Here is a 14517-nt window from a genome sequence, read left to right as displayed (position 1 = left end):
AGTAGAGCTGTCCCGCCTCGAGCCAAACGGACCAATAGGAAGTGCGGGCGGCGTGTTTGAAAGCGAGGCCAAAGTGGGTGGGAGCGCGTGCTGTTGGGAGTTGCTTGGAGGTTGGCGGCGTGGGGCTGAAGGCTAGCAAACCGAGCGATCATGTCGCACAAACAAATTTACTATTCGGACAAATACGACGACGAGGAGTTTGAGTATCGGTTAGTGCTGGCGCGGGAGCAATAGCGAGGGTCGTGAGCTTTGGCCGCTGAGGGCACAAGGAATTAGTAACAGGAACTGAGGCGATAGAATTGGCGCATGCGTACGAGGTGCGAACGGGCAATGGTGTGATATTGGTGGAAGGCGTAAGGCGCATGCGCGGAGGTGGGAGGCGCTCGTAAAACAAAGTGGTTGCGAATTTGGAGTCGCCTCTCAGTTCAGAGGAGGGAGGGGTGGGCGTGGTTAGAGTACTGACCACCCTCACCCATAAGGCTTTCTGGATCATTCTCTGAACTTTATCGGGCAAACTTAATTTGCCTTGTAGAGACTGTTTCACAGTAATCTTGTCGAATCCAGTAGGAGAACGTAGCAAAAGCGGAGCTGGAAGTTTCCTGGCGTCCCTAATAGGAGAGTATCGCTGAGAGAGTTAAATATTGCTTATTAACTCGTGAAAAAGACAAGAGGCGTGGTTGTCTGGCTTGTGTAAGGAAGGGGATCGCTTGGGACTGCAATGGAATAAAACTGGCTAGGAGCATTGAGAAAATACTTAATATGGGTCTAATAGATGCCCTTTAAATATCAAAGGAAGCAGTTACGGAATACTTAACAGTTTTCAGGTGTTCTGCTAAAGTGCAAGGATAACACATGGTCTCTGCTGTTCACAAACTTAAAAATCTGTGGGTGGTACCGACAGACACCAGAAAGGTGATACACGCTGTGCAAGGAGCCATTACAGGGTGTGATGGGAGCACACAAGACTTGCTAAGGAGAGGGAACTGGCGACCCGAAGGCTGCGGCTTCCTAGCCGTGAGCGGGGGTTGAGGTGGGGCTAGAAAGTCAGTCCCCTACTTTTGCTAACTCCAGGACGCTCCCCCATCCCACGCTTCGAGAACGCCCCCCGCCCCGCCACCGCCTTGGAGGCTGACCTCTTACTTTCGGTCGGTCTTCTTCCCTGGGCTTGGTGTGGGGGCGGGGGAGTGTCCTAAGGGCCAATTCAGCGTGATGTCTCTTTCACCACCATTGAAAACGAAACCAGTAGTAAACTACGCGTGTTTTCATTTATATGTCGGAGATAAAAACACAGGGACAGAAAGAGGGGAACAACAGACATTGGGGCCTGCTTGAGGGAGGAGGGTGGGAGGAGGTAGAGGTTCAGGAAAAAAAAAAAAACAACTGTCGGGTACTATGCTTAGTACCTGGGTGATGAAATAATCTGTACACCAAACCCCCGAGTCAGGATTTTACCTATATAACAAACCTGCACATGTACCCTTGAACATGAAACTTAAAATACTGAGAGGAAAAAAGGAAGAGGGAAAGTTGGGGAAAGCTTCCTAGAGGGCAGAGCCTGAGATGAGACTCTAAGAAAAAGGTATGTGGGAGAAAGCACCTCTTGACTGAAATTGTTTAGAAGACACTGGATAGCCATCTGCCAAGGATGGTGATGATGGAATCCTGGCACTGGATGTGGCATTCGGGTTTGATAAATTTTAAGTGCATAATCTAGATTGGGAATAAGGGAAGACACAGGATTCCACAAATGTTGGCATTATGCTAATCTGTATTAATTGTAATAATTAAGACCACTTCCTGGTTTGTATCTTGTCTCCTCAGTTGGAGAACATAAAATGAAAACTTGCTTTTCTTGTGTCTCTTCACCCAGCCTAGTTCAGGGCTTTGGGTCTTCCAGAGAACTCGATGTGCATTGACAAATACATAATCATCTTTATGCCAAGACGACTCCAGACCCTCCTTTGATATAATTAACTTTCTTTTCCTCAGCTGTTTTCCTCTACATCTGAACTAAACTAACTTAAAACTGTATGTGCTTATAAGAGATTTATAGAGCTGGGAAGGAATCACCATTTCATCCCCTGGAAGATGAAACTCTTGGCAGTGGCATTTTGGTTCAAGAGGGGTTTTTTGGTGTATGTATTGAAGCCAAATTTCGTGCCAGGGTGGTGTTAGAATGTGAGCTATTTTCCTTATATTTGGACTAGAATTTTTTCTTTTAGGAGAATGGTGGGGAATCACTGTTACTAGCACAGAGGGAGAACTTAGTACATTTTCATTGAGCATGACGAAGACTATGTGGATTAGTTTGATTCACATCAGGGTAATAATTTTTTTGCTATGAAGGGAGACTTATCATTGGTTAGAAAAGCACGGAATTTACCCAGAAAGTCTCAAGGTACATCCCTCCAGAGTTAGGAAGATAAGATTCAGGATAGATTTAATTTTTTTTTAAGAGACAAGGTCTTGCTTTGTTGCCCAGACTGGAGTGCAGTGGCTATTCACAGACACAACCATTGTGCATTGCAGCCCTTTCTTTTTTCTTATTTTTTTTCTCTTTTTTTGAGACGGAATCTCACTCTGTCGCCCAGATCTCAGCTCACTGCAATCTCCGCCTCCTGGATTCAAGGGATTCTCTCCTGCCTCAACCTCCCAAATAGCTGGGATTACAGGTGCATGCCACCACACCCGGCTAATTTTTGTATTTTTAGTAGAGATGGGGTTTCATGTTGTTGGTCAGGCTGGTCTCCAACTCCTGACCTCAAGTGATCCACCCACCTCAGCCTCCCAAAGTGCTGGGATTACAGGCATGAGCCACCGCCCCTGGCCTATTTCTTCTGTATTTTAATCAGATTTCAAACTTCATACGGTATCTTTTTCAAACTCCTGAGTTCAAATGACCCTCCTGCCTCAGCCTCCCAAGTAGCTGGGACTGTAGGTTTGTGCCACCATGCCTGGCTTAGATTTTAAAGGATAAGATAGTTCATTTCATCCTTTGTGATAACTTGTCCACACAGTACTTCATAAAAGGCCTTTCCTCTCCACAAAATAACTTCTCTTCCTTCCTTCTAATTATTAACACTGTGTGCTCCGTGGGGCTCCCATTATGTTGTAGATAATCAGCTAGAAGACTATAAGGTCCATGAAGGCGGAGAAAATGTGCCTGGAACTTAAGTGCTCATTCACTGGAATTATTCACTAATTTGTATTTTTAATATACTCTCGGAATTTATATAACATAGCCTGTATTTCTAGCTGCTGCTACCCCACAATAAAATTATATAAACTCTGACATCAAAAACCAGTGTTTCTTTCCTTTCTTGGCCTTGTAAACAGGCATTTGTCTAAGAGACTGTATCTGGTACTAACATAAATTCCCCACTTCCCCGTTTCTGTTACAGACATGTCATGCTGCCCAAGGACATAGCCAAGCTGGTCCCTAAAACCCATCTGATGTCTGAATCTGAATGGAGGAATCTTGGCGTTCAGCAGAGTCAGGGATGGGTCCATTATATGATCCATGAACCAGGTCAGTGCACTGGCTAAAAACAACCATATAGAACTGCTACACTGAGAGAATGAAGGAATAAGATTGTATAACCCAAATAGGGAGATAGGAAATGGTTTACTGGTTCCTTCCCCCTCCAGTCGTGGGGGATTTTTAAAAAAAAAAAAACTAGTGACCAAAAATAAGACTAAAATATCTGGGAAGTTCAGAGACAACCTGTCACTGAAAAACCTCCTGTAATCTTTCATTCAATCAGAGGGTATTCTTTTTAAGGCCACATATAGCCTGGTCATAGCCCCTGCCTCATTCTCCATCGAAAACATTCTTGGATGTATTCTAAATAAGCAAAGGAAAGTATATTTATTGATAAGACACCAGACACCCAGCTGCCAGGCAAAACTAATAAGGGACACCCTGGGGCTGTATAAACATAGCAAAAGAACTGATATTAACAATTCTGTACTTGGCAGACAGTCCAGACTTCTGGGTCTGCTTCTAAGGCCATATGCTTAAGTCTTTATTTAGTTATAAAGATCTGAGTGGGTGATAGCTGGGGAGGTGGTAGTGGAATACACTATAGGTTGTACATAGAATGGTGTGAGCTTGTCTCTTAGATTTCCCTCACTCTTTCAGAACCTCACATCTTGCTGTTCCGGCGCCCACTACCCAAGAAACCAAAGAAATGAAGCTGGCAAGCTACTTTTCAGCCTCAAGCTTTACACAGCTGTCCTTACTTCCTAACATCTTTCTGATAACATTATTATGTTGCCTTCTTGTTTCTCACTTTGATATTTAAAAGATGTTCAATACACTGTTTGAATGTGCTGGTAACTGCTTTGCTTCTTGAGTAGAGCCACCACCACCATAGCCCAGCCAGATGAGTGCTCTGTGGACCCACAGCCTCAGCTGAGTGTGACCCCAGAAGCCACGATGTGCTCTGTATCCAGAACACACCTGGCAGATGGAGGAAGCATCTGAGTTTGAGACCATGGCTGTTACAGGGATCATGTAAACTTGATGTTTTTGTTTTTTCCTGCCGGGTGTTGTATGTATGGTGACTTGCAGATTTATGTTTCAGTGTACTGGAAACTTTCCATTTTATTCAAGAAATCTGTTCATGTTAAAAGCCTTGATTAAAGAGGAAGTTTTTATAATCTAATGCTGTAATTGTAAGGGTTTTTTCCCTCTCACTCAGGGTGAGCATCATCAATATCATGGTTCTAATTATATGCCCTTCAGTTTGATAATGAAGCTCAGCTCTTTGCTGATAATGAAGTTTAACATTGAGATAACTGGTTTTTAATCTACTTTAAGCAGACTTGCTGTCAAACATCTACTAAAATATATTTCACTCTAACTACTAGCCTGAGGTAGAGGTTATATAGGGACAACTTCATCTCATCCAAACAAATGAACTGCTTCCTACAGTCGGGGTGCTGCCTTTAACATAGTCCCAATATTTGAATGGCACACATGGATAAAAGGATGCTGTCAGTCAGGGGCTGCTTGTGTGTCCCAATTCCTAATAGGAATAATAAGCACATCTATGACCTATTCACTGTGCCCCTTGGTTGGGGAAGGTTTTCAGCTGTTCTTAACTTGGGTTGGGCGTTGGAATCACCTGGGGAGCTTTACAAGTACTGATGCCTGCCTGAGTCATTCTTAAGGATTCTTAATTGGTCTGGAGTGTGGACTGGGGGTAAAGATTTCAGGCATCTTATGCAGGTAGGTAAAGAACTAAGCTTTGAGAAAACAGGTGCAAAATGTAGCTGTTTAAGAAAACATTCCAGGCCACGCGTGGTGGCTCACACCTGTAATCCCAGCATTTTGGGAGGCTAAGGAGGGCAGATCACTTGAGGTCAGGAGTTCGAGACCAGCCTGGCCAACATGGTGAAACTCCCGTCTCTATTAAAAATACAAAAATTAGGCTGGGTGCAGTGGCTCATGCCTGTAATCCCAGCACTTTGGGAGGCTGAGGTGGGTGGATCACCTGAGGTCAGAAGTTTGAAACCAGCCTGGCCAACATGGTGAAACCCCATCTCTACTAAAACAAAATTAGCCGGGCGTGGTGGCACATGCTTGTAATCCCAGCTACTCCGGAGGCTGAGGCAGGAGAATCACTTGAACCTGGGAGGCAGAGGTTGCAGTGAGCTGAGATCACGCCATTGCACTTCAGCCTGGGCAACAAGAGTGAAACTCTGTCTCAAAAAAATAAAAATAAATTAGCCAGGCGTGGTGTGTGCCTGTAATCCCTGCTACTCAGGAGGCTGAGGTGAGAGGATCGCTTGAACCCGAGAGGCAGAGGTGAAAGTGAGCCAAGATCACACCACTGCACTCAGCCTGGGCGACAGAGGCTGTGTCTCAATTAAAAAAAAAACATTCCACAGAATAATAACTTCCCCTCTAGTCTAACAAAACAGTAGTACTAAGTGGCCGGGCGTCGTGGCTCACGCCTGTAATCACAGCACTTTGGGAGACCGAGGCTGGCGGATCATGAGGTCAGGAGATCGAGACCATCCTGGCTAACACGGTGAAACCCCGTCTCTACTAAAAATACAAAAAAATTAGCTGGGCGAGGTGGTGGGCGCCTGTAGTCCCAGCTACTCGGGAGGCTGAGGCAGGAGAATGGCGTGAACTCGGGAGACGGAGCTTGCAGTGAGCCGAGATTGCACCACTGCACTCCAGCCTGGGCGACAGAGCCAGACTCCGTCTCAAAAAAAAAAAAAAATACTAGTACTAAGTAAGGATATTAATCTCCCCCATTTTTCCTGTCTTCCATCCACTTATTCCTAAAATATCAGGCATCAACATCGGGAAAACTCAGAAATGCAAATTACTGGGCTCCAACCTAGACCTACTGAATCCTAAACTCAGGATTGGGCACAGCAATGTTTTAACAAGCTCTCCAACTGATTCTGATGTACACTTAAGCTTGAGAATCCACTGGGAAAATACTGGAATAGTCTTGGTATTCTGTTTTGGGAGGGGATCAAATATCACCTGTATTGCTAATAAAGATATTGGAACGTGGTTTACTAGGCAAGTGGAATTCTTGTTTTGCCCTTTTTTTTTTTTTTTTCAAAGAGCTGACTTTTTATAATCGAAAGAAATGAGGGCCAAGTACGGGGGCTCACACCTGTAATCCCAATACTTTGGGAGGCCAAGGCAGGGAATCACTTGAGCCCAGGAGTTCAAGACCAGCCTGCGCAACATGACCAAACTCCGTCTGTACTAAAAATACAAAAATTAGCCAGGCATGGTGGGGCGCCCCTGTGGTCCCAGTTACTCTGGAGTCTGAGATGGGAGGATCACTTGAGCCCAGGAGGTCGAGGCTGCAGTGAACGGTGCTTGCGCCACTGCACTCGAGCCTGGGCAACAGAGAGACCCTGGTTCAAAAAAAAAAAAAAGGGGGGGGCTTATTACTTAAAAGAATGGTCTAGACACCTGATCACCTGAGTCTACCATTCACTGTGTTTTGTGGTTGTGTGGCATCCCTTCACCTTTCTGAGCCTGTTCCTCATCTGTAAAATGAGCATGATGTGTATCTTACAGGGTTTTTTTTTTCTTTTTGATGGAGTCTCGTTCTGTCGCCCAGGCTGGAGTGCAGTGACACAATCTCGGCTCACTGCAAGCTGCGCCTCCCGGGTTCACGCCATTCTCCTGCCTCAGCCTCCTGAGTAGCTGGGACTACAGGCTCCCGCCACCACGCCCGGCTAATTTTTTGTGTTTTTAGTAGAGACGGGGTTTCTCCATGTTGATCAGGCTGGTCTCCAGCTCCTGACCTCAGGTGATCCGCCCGCCCCCCGTGTCCCAAAGTGCTGGGATTACAGGCGTGAGCCACCGCGCCCGGCCTTTTTTTCTTTTTTTTAATTGAGAGAACTCAAGCAATCCTCCCTCCTCAGACTCTCAAAGTGCTGGCCCGACCAAGGGTTTTGAAGAGTAAAATTTGGCGAGGTGTGGTTTACCAGTCCTACAAAGAATGAATTCGGCCCGGCGCGGTGGCTCACGCCTGTAATCACAGCACTTTGGGAGGCCGAGGCGGGCGGATCACGAGGTCAGGAGATCGAGACCAAGCTGGCTAACACAGTGAAACCCCGTCTCTACTTAAAAAAAAAAAAAAAAAAAAAAAGCCGGGCGTGGTGGCGGGCGCCTGTAGTCCCAGCTACTCGGGAGGCTGAGGCAGGAGAATGGCATGAACCCGGCAGGCGGAGCTTGCAGTGAGCCGAGATCGCGCCACTGCACTCCAGCCTGGGTGACAGAGGGAGACTCCGTCTCAAAAAAACAAAGAATGAATTCGAGCCCTTACCACAGAGCAGTGGGATCACCATCACATGGGAACTAGCTAAATGCAGATCTCAGGCCCCACCCAAACCTACTGAATCAATCTGCATATGAAAAGATCCCCAGATTATTGTTGGAAAAAAGTTTAAGATGTACTTTTAGAACAAAGGCAACTGAAATGGGGGTAAGCTCGGATGATGTGAGGGTCCAGAGTAAACATGGAAGGCACTCCCTATTCGCTCCCTCATTTGCACCTACAAGACCAATTACTGGGAAAGGTCATTTGAACTAAGCACCATCTGGAGCAAGGTGGAGGAAGAGAGGGTTTTTGGACTCTTTCTTGTCAAAGAGATTTAAGTAATTCGTTTTGTCTATTATACTAGAGATAAATTAAGGTTCCACACATCAAAAGCTCACCTACTCCAGGGTCTTCATATCCGACAGACAGTGGTGATAATCTTTCTCGGTGTCCCTCCAACTTCCTTCTGCTATAAATAAGATCCTTTCTCACTCCAGTAAAAGCCCTTAGCCTAGTGTTAGAGTCACGGTGAATGAAAACAGCTTAAACCATGGCTAACTGACCCATTAAACAAAACAAAACAAAGCAACACATGCATAACAATTATTTGAATCCAGCACCAGAAACTCCCCGAGGGCCTTACAGCACCTTTAACTACGGCTCCTTTCCCGCCCTAAACTCCCGAGGTCCCGCCCCCGACCGTGGGCTAAGGTCCGGCCCCCGTATTTCCGGGCGAGAAGTGACCACGTGGTTGTCGCCTATAACAATCCGGCCCTGCTCCCACCCACTGGCTAAAGCCTGAGAGCGACAGTTGAATGTACCAATGGGACCCTGGAAGAGTCTAAGCGACAGCCAAAATCACCATTCAATGTCAGCTAGGTGCAAGGCGGGACTTTAAGTACGGAGGCTGCCCCGGGACATGAGGAAAGGAACAAGGGAAAGACCAGGTGAAGGGGCAGAACAGGCAGGTGAGAGTCTAAGAGGGCTCAGTAATCTGAAGCTTGGTTGGAAGAAGGGATTCTGGGCTAGAAAGGGTGCAGAAGCCTGAAGTAGAAAGAGACGGGATTTTGGTCCGGGGTGGAGAGCGAATGCATTGAAAAGGGCCAAGGCCCAGGATAAGGTAGACATTTAAAGGGGTACGGATGCCCAAGGTAGAGCAGACACTTGAGGAGACCAGCTCAGCAAACGGAAGATACTTAAAGTGGTAGGTTCTCAAGAGAGAAGTTTTTAAGACTAGAGCTAAGCTTAGAAGACATTTAAAAGGACATGGGTTGGGATTTGGGAACACGTTTATTACAGAGGCAGGAACAAAGAAGTCGCTTGTCAAGGATCTGGTTAGAGAAGACTAGGGTCTTCCTCTAAGGAAGAACGCGCACGCCTGCTCTCCCCCATTGTCTTTTCTGGCTTCTCCAGGTTCCCTCGACCCAGGACCCCCTGTTCCCAGGCTATGGCCCCCAGTGCCCTGTAGACCTGGCAGGCCCTCCGTGCTTGCGACCCCTATTTGGGGGTCTGGGTGGCTACTGGAGGGCCTTGCAGAGGGGCAGAGAAGGCAGGACTATGACATCTAGGGCCTCTGAACTTTCTCCGGGGCGCAGCGTGACGGCTGGCATCATCATTGTTGGAGATGAGATCCTTAAGGTGTGTCTGGGACAGAGAAGGGGGGAGGGCGCGGCGTTCTCCTGTCCTTAAGGGCCTGCTGCACATCCCTCCATGGAGGGAGGTGAAACAGGGTGGGAGCCTCTTTGCTGCAGTAGGATCCTGGAGTGAATCCAGCATATTGGAGGAAAATTAACCCTCATTCTTTCAATTACTCTACTGAAAAACTTGTAGCAAAGTCCCTACAATTTTTCAACCTGAGAGAGCTGATTGAAAAAAAGAAAAATAAAAAGGTCATTGCAATTTACCAAGCAGTATGGTAGAGGGCAGAGGAGCTACACAACGACAGGAAGCCCCTCGAGTAGAGGAGGTACAGGTGTATGTATTGTATATTTAAGAGTTTTGGCCGGGCGCGGTGGCTCACGCATGTAATCCCAGCACTTTGGGAGGCCGAGGCGGGCGGATCACGAGTTCAGGAGTTCGAGACCAGCCTCAACATGGAGACACCCCATCTCTACTAAAAATACAAAATTAGCCAGGCGTGGTGGTGCATGCCTGTAATCCCCGCTACTTGGGAGGCTGAGGCAGAATTGCTTGAACGTGGGAGGCGGAGGTTGCAGTGAGCTGAGATCGTGCCATTGCACTCCAGCCTGGGCAACAAGAGCGAAACTCCGTCTCAAAAAAAAAAAAAAAAGAGTTTTACCCAGCCTTTTTGGAAATGACTCAAGGTACTCAGCGTAGTGGATAAGTGAGCTACAAGGAAGGTACTAGAAGGGATGAATCCCCTCTGAATGATCAGGAAAGCCTTACTGGAGGACATAACAGATGACACAGGTTTTTTTGTTTTTGAGACAGGATTTTGCTCTGTCACCTAGGCTGGAGTGCAGTGGCACAGTCACAGCTCACTGAAGCCTCCATCTTCCAGGCTCAAGCAGTCCTCCTGCCTCAGCATCTGGAGTTGCTGTGACTACAGGTGTTAGCCGCCACACCTGGCTAATTTTTTGTCTTTTTTTTTTTTTTTTTTTTTTTTTTTGCAGAAACAGGGTCTCACTATGTTGCCCAGGCTGGTCTCAAACTCCTGGGCTCAAGCAATCCTCCCACACCTTGCTGGGATTATAGGCATGAACCACTGAGCTTGGCCAAATGTCAAGTTTTAATAATAATCTTTTTTAATATTCTTTGTAAATTTGTGGGTTTTTTTGTTTTTTTTTTTTTGTTTTTTAGATAGTCTCACTCTGTTGCCCAGGCTGGAGTGCATTGGTGGGATCTCAGCTGACTGCACCTCCACCTCTCACGTTCAAGCAGTTCTCATGCCTCAGCCACCCGAGTAGTTGGGATTACAGGCATGAGCCACTGCACTCAGCCTTAATAGACCCCCTTTTTTTTTTTTTAGACAGAGTCTTGTTCTGTTGCCCAGGTTGGAGTGCAGTGGCGTGATCAATTTTGGCTCACTGCAACCTCCACCTCCCAGGTTCAAGCAATTCTCCTGTCTCAGCCTCCCAAGTGGCTGGGACTACAGGCATATGCCACCACACCTGGCTAATTTTTGTATTTTTAGTAGGGACGGATGGGGTTTCGCCATGTTGGCCAGGCTGGTCTCGAACTCCTGACCTCAAGTGATCCACCCACTTCAGCCTCCCAAAATGTTGGGATTACAGGCGTGAGCCACCTCACCTGGCCCTGACCCCAAATTTTTTTTTTTTTTTTTTTTTTTTGAGACAGAGTTTCACTTTTGTTGCCCAGGCTGGAGTGCAATGGCTCGATCTTGGCTCACTGTAACCTCCGCCTCCTGGGTTCAAGCGAGTCTCCTGCCTCAGCCTCCCGAGTAGCTGGGATTACAAGCATGGGCCACCATGCCCGGTTAATTTTTGTATTTTTAGTAGAGACGGGGTTTCTCCATGTTGGTCAGGCTGGTCTCGAACTCCTGACCTCAGGTGATCCACCCGCCTCAGCCTCCCAAAGTGCTGGGATTACAGGCGTGAGCCACTGCGCCCGGCTGTGTGTGTGTGTGTGTGTGTGTGTGTGTGTGTGTGTGTGTGACGGAGTTTCGCTCCTGTTGCTCAGGCTGGAGCTGTGTGTGTGTGTGTGTGTGTGTGTGTGTGTGTGACGGAGTTTCGCTCCTGTTGCTCAGGCTGGAGCGCAAATGGCGCAATCTCAGCTCACTGCAACCTCTGCCTCCTAGGTTCAGGCAATTCTCTCACCTCAGTCTCCCGAGTAGCTGAGATTACAGGCACCTGCCACCACGCCTGGCTAATTTTTGTGGGGTTTTTGTTTGTTTTGAGACGGAGTCTCGCTCTGTCGCCCAGGCTGGAGTGCAGTGGCGTGGTCTCGGCTCACTGCAAGCTCCGCCTCCCGGGTTCACGCCATTCTCCTGCCTCAGCCTCCCGAGTAGCTGGGACTACAGGCGCCCGCCACCAGGACCGGCTAATTTTTTGTATTTTTAGTAGAGACAGAGTTTCACCATTTTGGCCAGGCTGGTGACCCCTATATTTTAAGTGCCTACTAGAGTCTGGTAGTGTGCTATACATCACATATATGTGATTTTACTAATCTTCACAACAACCCCACACAAAAATCCCACGAAGTTGGCACTTTTTTCTTCTTTAAAATTTTATTTTTCTGTGTGCATTTGTTTTATAAACGGGGTTCTCGCTATGTTAAACAGGCCAGCCTCAAGCAATTCTCCCACCTCAGCCTCCCAAAGTGATGGGATTACAGGCATGAGCCACCTTGCCCAGCTCCCCCTCCCCCCCTTTTTTTTTTGAGACAAAGTCTCACTGTCGCCTAGGCTAGAGCTAATTTTTTGTATTTTTTTGTAGAGACAGGGTTTCACCATGTTGCCCAGGCTGGTCTCAAACTCCTAGGCTCAAGCAATCCTCCCACCTCAGCCTCCAAAAATGCTGGGATTACAGGCGTGAGCCACCACACCTGGTCGGCAAAAAATCCCAATTGATGAAACTGGGGGTCAGAGAGGTTGAGAAACCTGCCCAGGGTTACATACCTAGGAAGTTGTAGAGATGGGATTCCAGCCTAATGCCTGATGCTCCCTTACTCCAAAACACAGACCCTTTTTTTTTTCCTTTGGTGACAGGGTCCCTGTCACCCAGGCTGGAGTACGGTGGCATGATCTCGGCTCACTGCAGTCTCTGCCTCCCGGGCTCAAGCAGTCCACCCACTTCAGCCTCCCAAGTAGCTGGGACTACAGGCATGCGCCACCATGCCCCGCTAATTTTTCTATTTTTTTGTAGAGATGGGGTTTTACCATATTGTGCCGGTTGGTCTCGAACTTCTGAGCTCAAGCGAGCCACCCCGCTCCGCCTCCCAAAGGGCTGGAATTACAGGCATGAGCCACCATGCCCGGCCATCAGAACACAGACCCTTAACCACTAAACCATTTGTAGACAATTAGAGGGAGATGGGGCTGGAAAAGAAGATAGGGTATACGCCACAGACAGCCCCAAATACTCTGCAAAGGAATTTGAACTTTCTTCTGTATACAGTTGGAAACAACAAATGGCTTTTGACTCCAAGAGTGATGCAATCACAGTGACACATTAAAACGGTTACTCCGGAGACAGCAGAGCACTGTGGCTGGAGGCTGGGAGCCTGGCCAGGAAGCTGTCGCCATTGTCCAGGTGAAAGGTGCTAAGGACCTGCTTGGTGGCAGTGGGGACAGAAAGAAGAAAGCAGGCCAGGCGTGGTGGCTCACACCTATAATTCCAGCACTTTGGGAGGCTGAGGCAGGAGGATCACTTGAGACCAGGAATTCGACACCAGCCTGGGCAACATGGCAAGACCCCATTTCTACAAAAAAAATTTAAAATGAGCTGAGTGTGGTGGCACGCACCTGTAGTCCCAGCTACTCGGAAGGCTGAGGTGGCCCTTGAAGCCAGGAGGTTGAGGCTGCAGTGAGCTGTGACTGAGCCACTGTACTCCAGCCTGGGTGACAGAGACCCAGCTTTAAAACCAAACAAATGGATTTTCCCACTCTTGTGTCCAGTCCAGGCCCCTCAGCAGCCTGAGGTGGTGTCCTTCAAAGAGCAGAGCACTGCATCATCAGGTGGATGCAGCCATCATCTTCAACCCCTCCCCTTCATCCCTACAGTACTGATGGCCTCATCTTCCCCTTCAACCCCCAGGGACACACTCAGGACACCAACACCTTCTTTCTGTGCCGGACACTGCGCTCCCTAGGGGTCCAGGTTTGCCGAGTCTCAGTTGTACCTGATGAGGTAGCCACCATTGCAGCTGAGGTCACTTCTTTCTCCAACCGCTTCACCCATGTCCTCACAGCAGGGGGCATCGGCCCCACTCATGATGATGTGACCTTTGAGGCAGTGGCACAGGCCTTTGGAGATGAGCTGAAGCCACACCCCAAGTTGGAAGCAGCCACCAAAGCCCTAGGAGGGGAAGGCTGGGAGAAGCTATCATTGGTGCCCTCCTCTGCCCACCTGCATTATGGCACAGATCCTTGCACTGGTCAACCCTTCAGATTCCCTCTGGTCTCTGTCCGAAACGTCTACCTCTTCCCAGGCATTCCAGAGCTGCTGCGGCGGGTGCTGGAGGGGATGAAGGGACTATTCCAAAACCCAGCTGTTCAGTTCCACTCAAAGGAGCTATATGTGGCTGCTGATGAAGCCTCCATCGCCCCCATTCTGGCTGAGGCCCAGGCCCACTTTGGACGTAGGCTTGGCCTGGGTTCCTACCCTGACTGGGGCAGCAACTACTATCAGGTGAAGCTGACTCTAGACTCAGAGGAAGAAGGACCCCTGGAGGAATGCCTGGCCTACCTGACTGCCCGTTTGCCCCAGGGATCGCTGGTCTCCTACATGCCCAACGCTGTGGAGCAGGCCAGTGAGGCTGTATACAAACTCGCTGAATCAGGTAGGGACCTTATGGAGGAGGGGCATTATGCCCAAAGCCATTGGTGGCACCCCAGATCTCAGTAATGCAGGGGCTGTTGAGTGCTTCCTGCAAATCCCAGAGAGGGCAGAAGATAGCTTCTGTTAATTCATTATTCTTCCAATAAATGTTGATTGAGTACCTATTTTCATCAGCACTGTGCTAGGTGTTGGGGATATGGCTCAATAGGATAATGTATGCCCTGCTCTTA

At 48.1% G+C, this 14517-nt stretch overlaps 2 protein-coding genes across 4 annotated transcripts in view; both read left to right on the top strand.

The window, feature by feature from the left end:
• The first annotated feature begins 41 nt into the window (after positions 1-41).
• Positions 42-6551, top strand: CKS1B (CDC28 protein kinase regulatory subunit 1B). Its single transcript, XM_004026839.4, has 3 exons — positions 42-209; positions 3402-3529; positions 4142-6551. Exons 1-3 carry the CDS (start codon positions 151-153, stop codon positions 4192-4194), a joined length of 240 nt encoding a protein of 79 aa, XP_004026888.1. The 5' UTR covers positions 42-150; the 3' UTR covers positions 4195-6551.
• A 2012-nt stretch (positions 6552-8563) lies between these two features.
• The window catches only part of FLAD1 (flavin adenine dinucleotide synthetase 1), a 10800-nt gene continuing 4846 nt past the window's right edge, over positions 8564-14517 (top strand). The window contains exons 1-3 of one of the 3 annotated variants that reach the window (XM_004026834.5): positions 8564-8776; positions 9222-9446; positions 13544-14288. In XM_004026834.5, the coding sequence (XP_004026883.1) occupies positions 9366-9446; positions 13544-14288 (826 nt within the window). In that variant the 5' untranslated portion in view covers positions 8564-8776; positions 9222-9365. Of the gene's footprint in view, positions 9013-9221; positions 9447-13543; positions 14289-14517 lie in introns of all 3 variants that reach the window. The other 2 variants (XM_019023322.4, XM_019023315.3) reach the window with 2 other exon arrangements.

The sequence above is a fragment of the Gorilla gorilla genome, chromosome 1, assembly GCF_029281585.2.
Source record: "Gorilla gorilla gorilla isolate KB3781 chromosome 1, NHGRI_mGorGor1-v2.1_pri, whole genome shotgun sequence".
Lineage (NCBI taxonomy): Eukaryota > Metazoa > Chordata > Mammalia > Primates > Hominidae > Gorilla > Gorilla gorilla.
This window is presented reverse-complemented; position numbering and strand designations above follow the sequence as displayed.

Coding starts and splice junctions, on each gene's coding strand:
- CKS1B (XM_004026839.4), top strand. CDS start 151: ATGTCGCACAAACAAATTTACTATTCGGACAAATACGACGACGAGGAG. Junction 210..3,401: donor GACGAGGAGTTTGAGTATCG/GTTAGTGCTGGC, acceptor TTTCTGTTACAG/ACATGTCATGCTGCCCAAGG. Junction 3,530..4,141: donor TTATATGATCCATGAACCAG/GTCAGTGCACTG, acceptor TCACTCTTTCAG/AACCTCACATCTTGCTGTTC.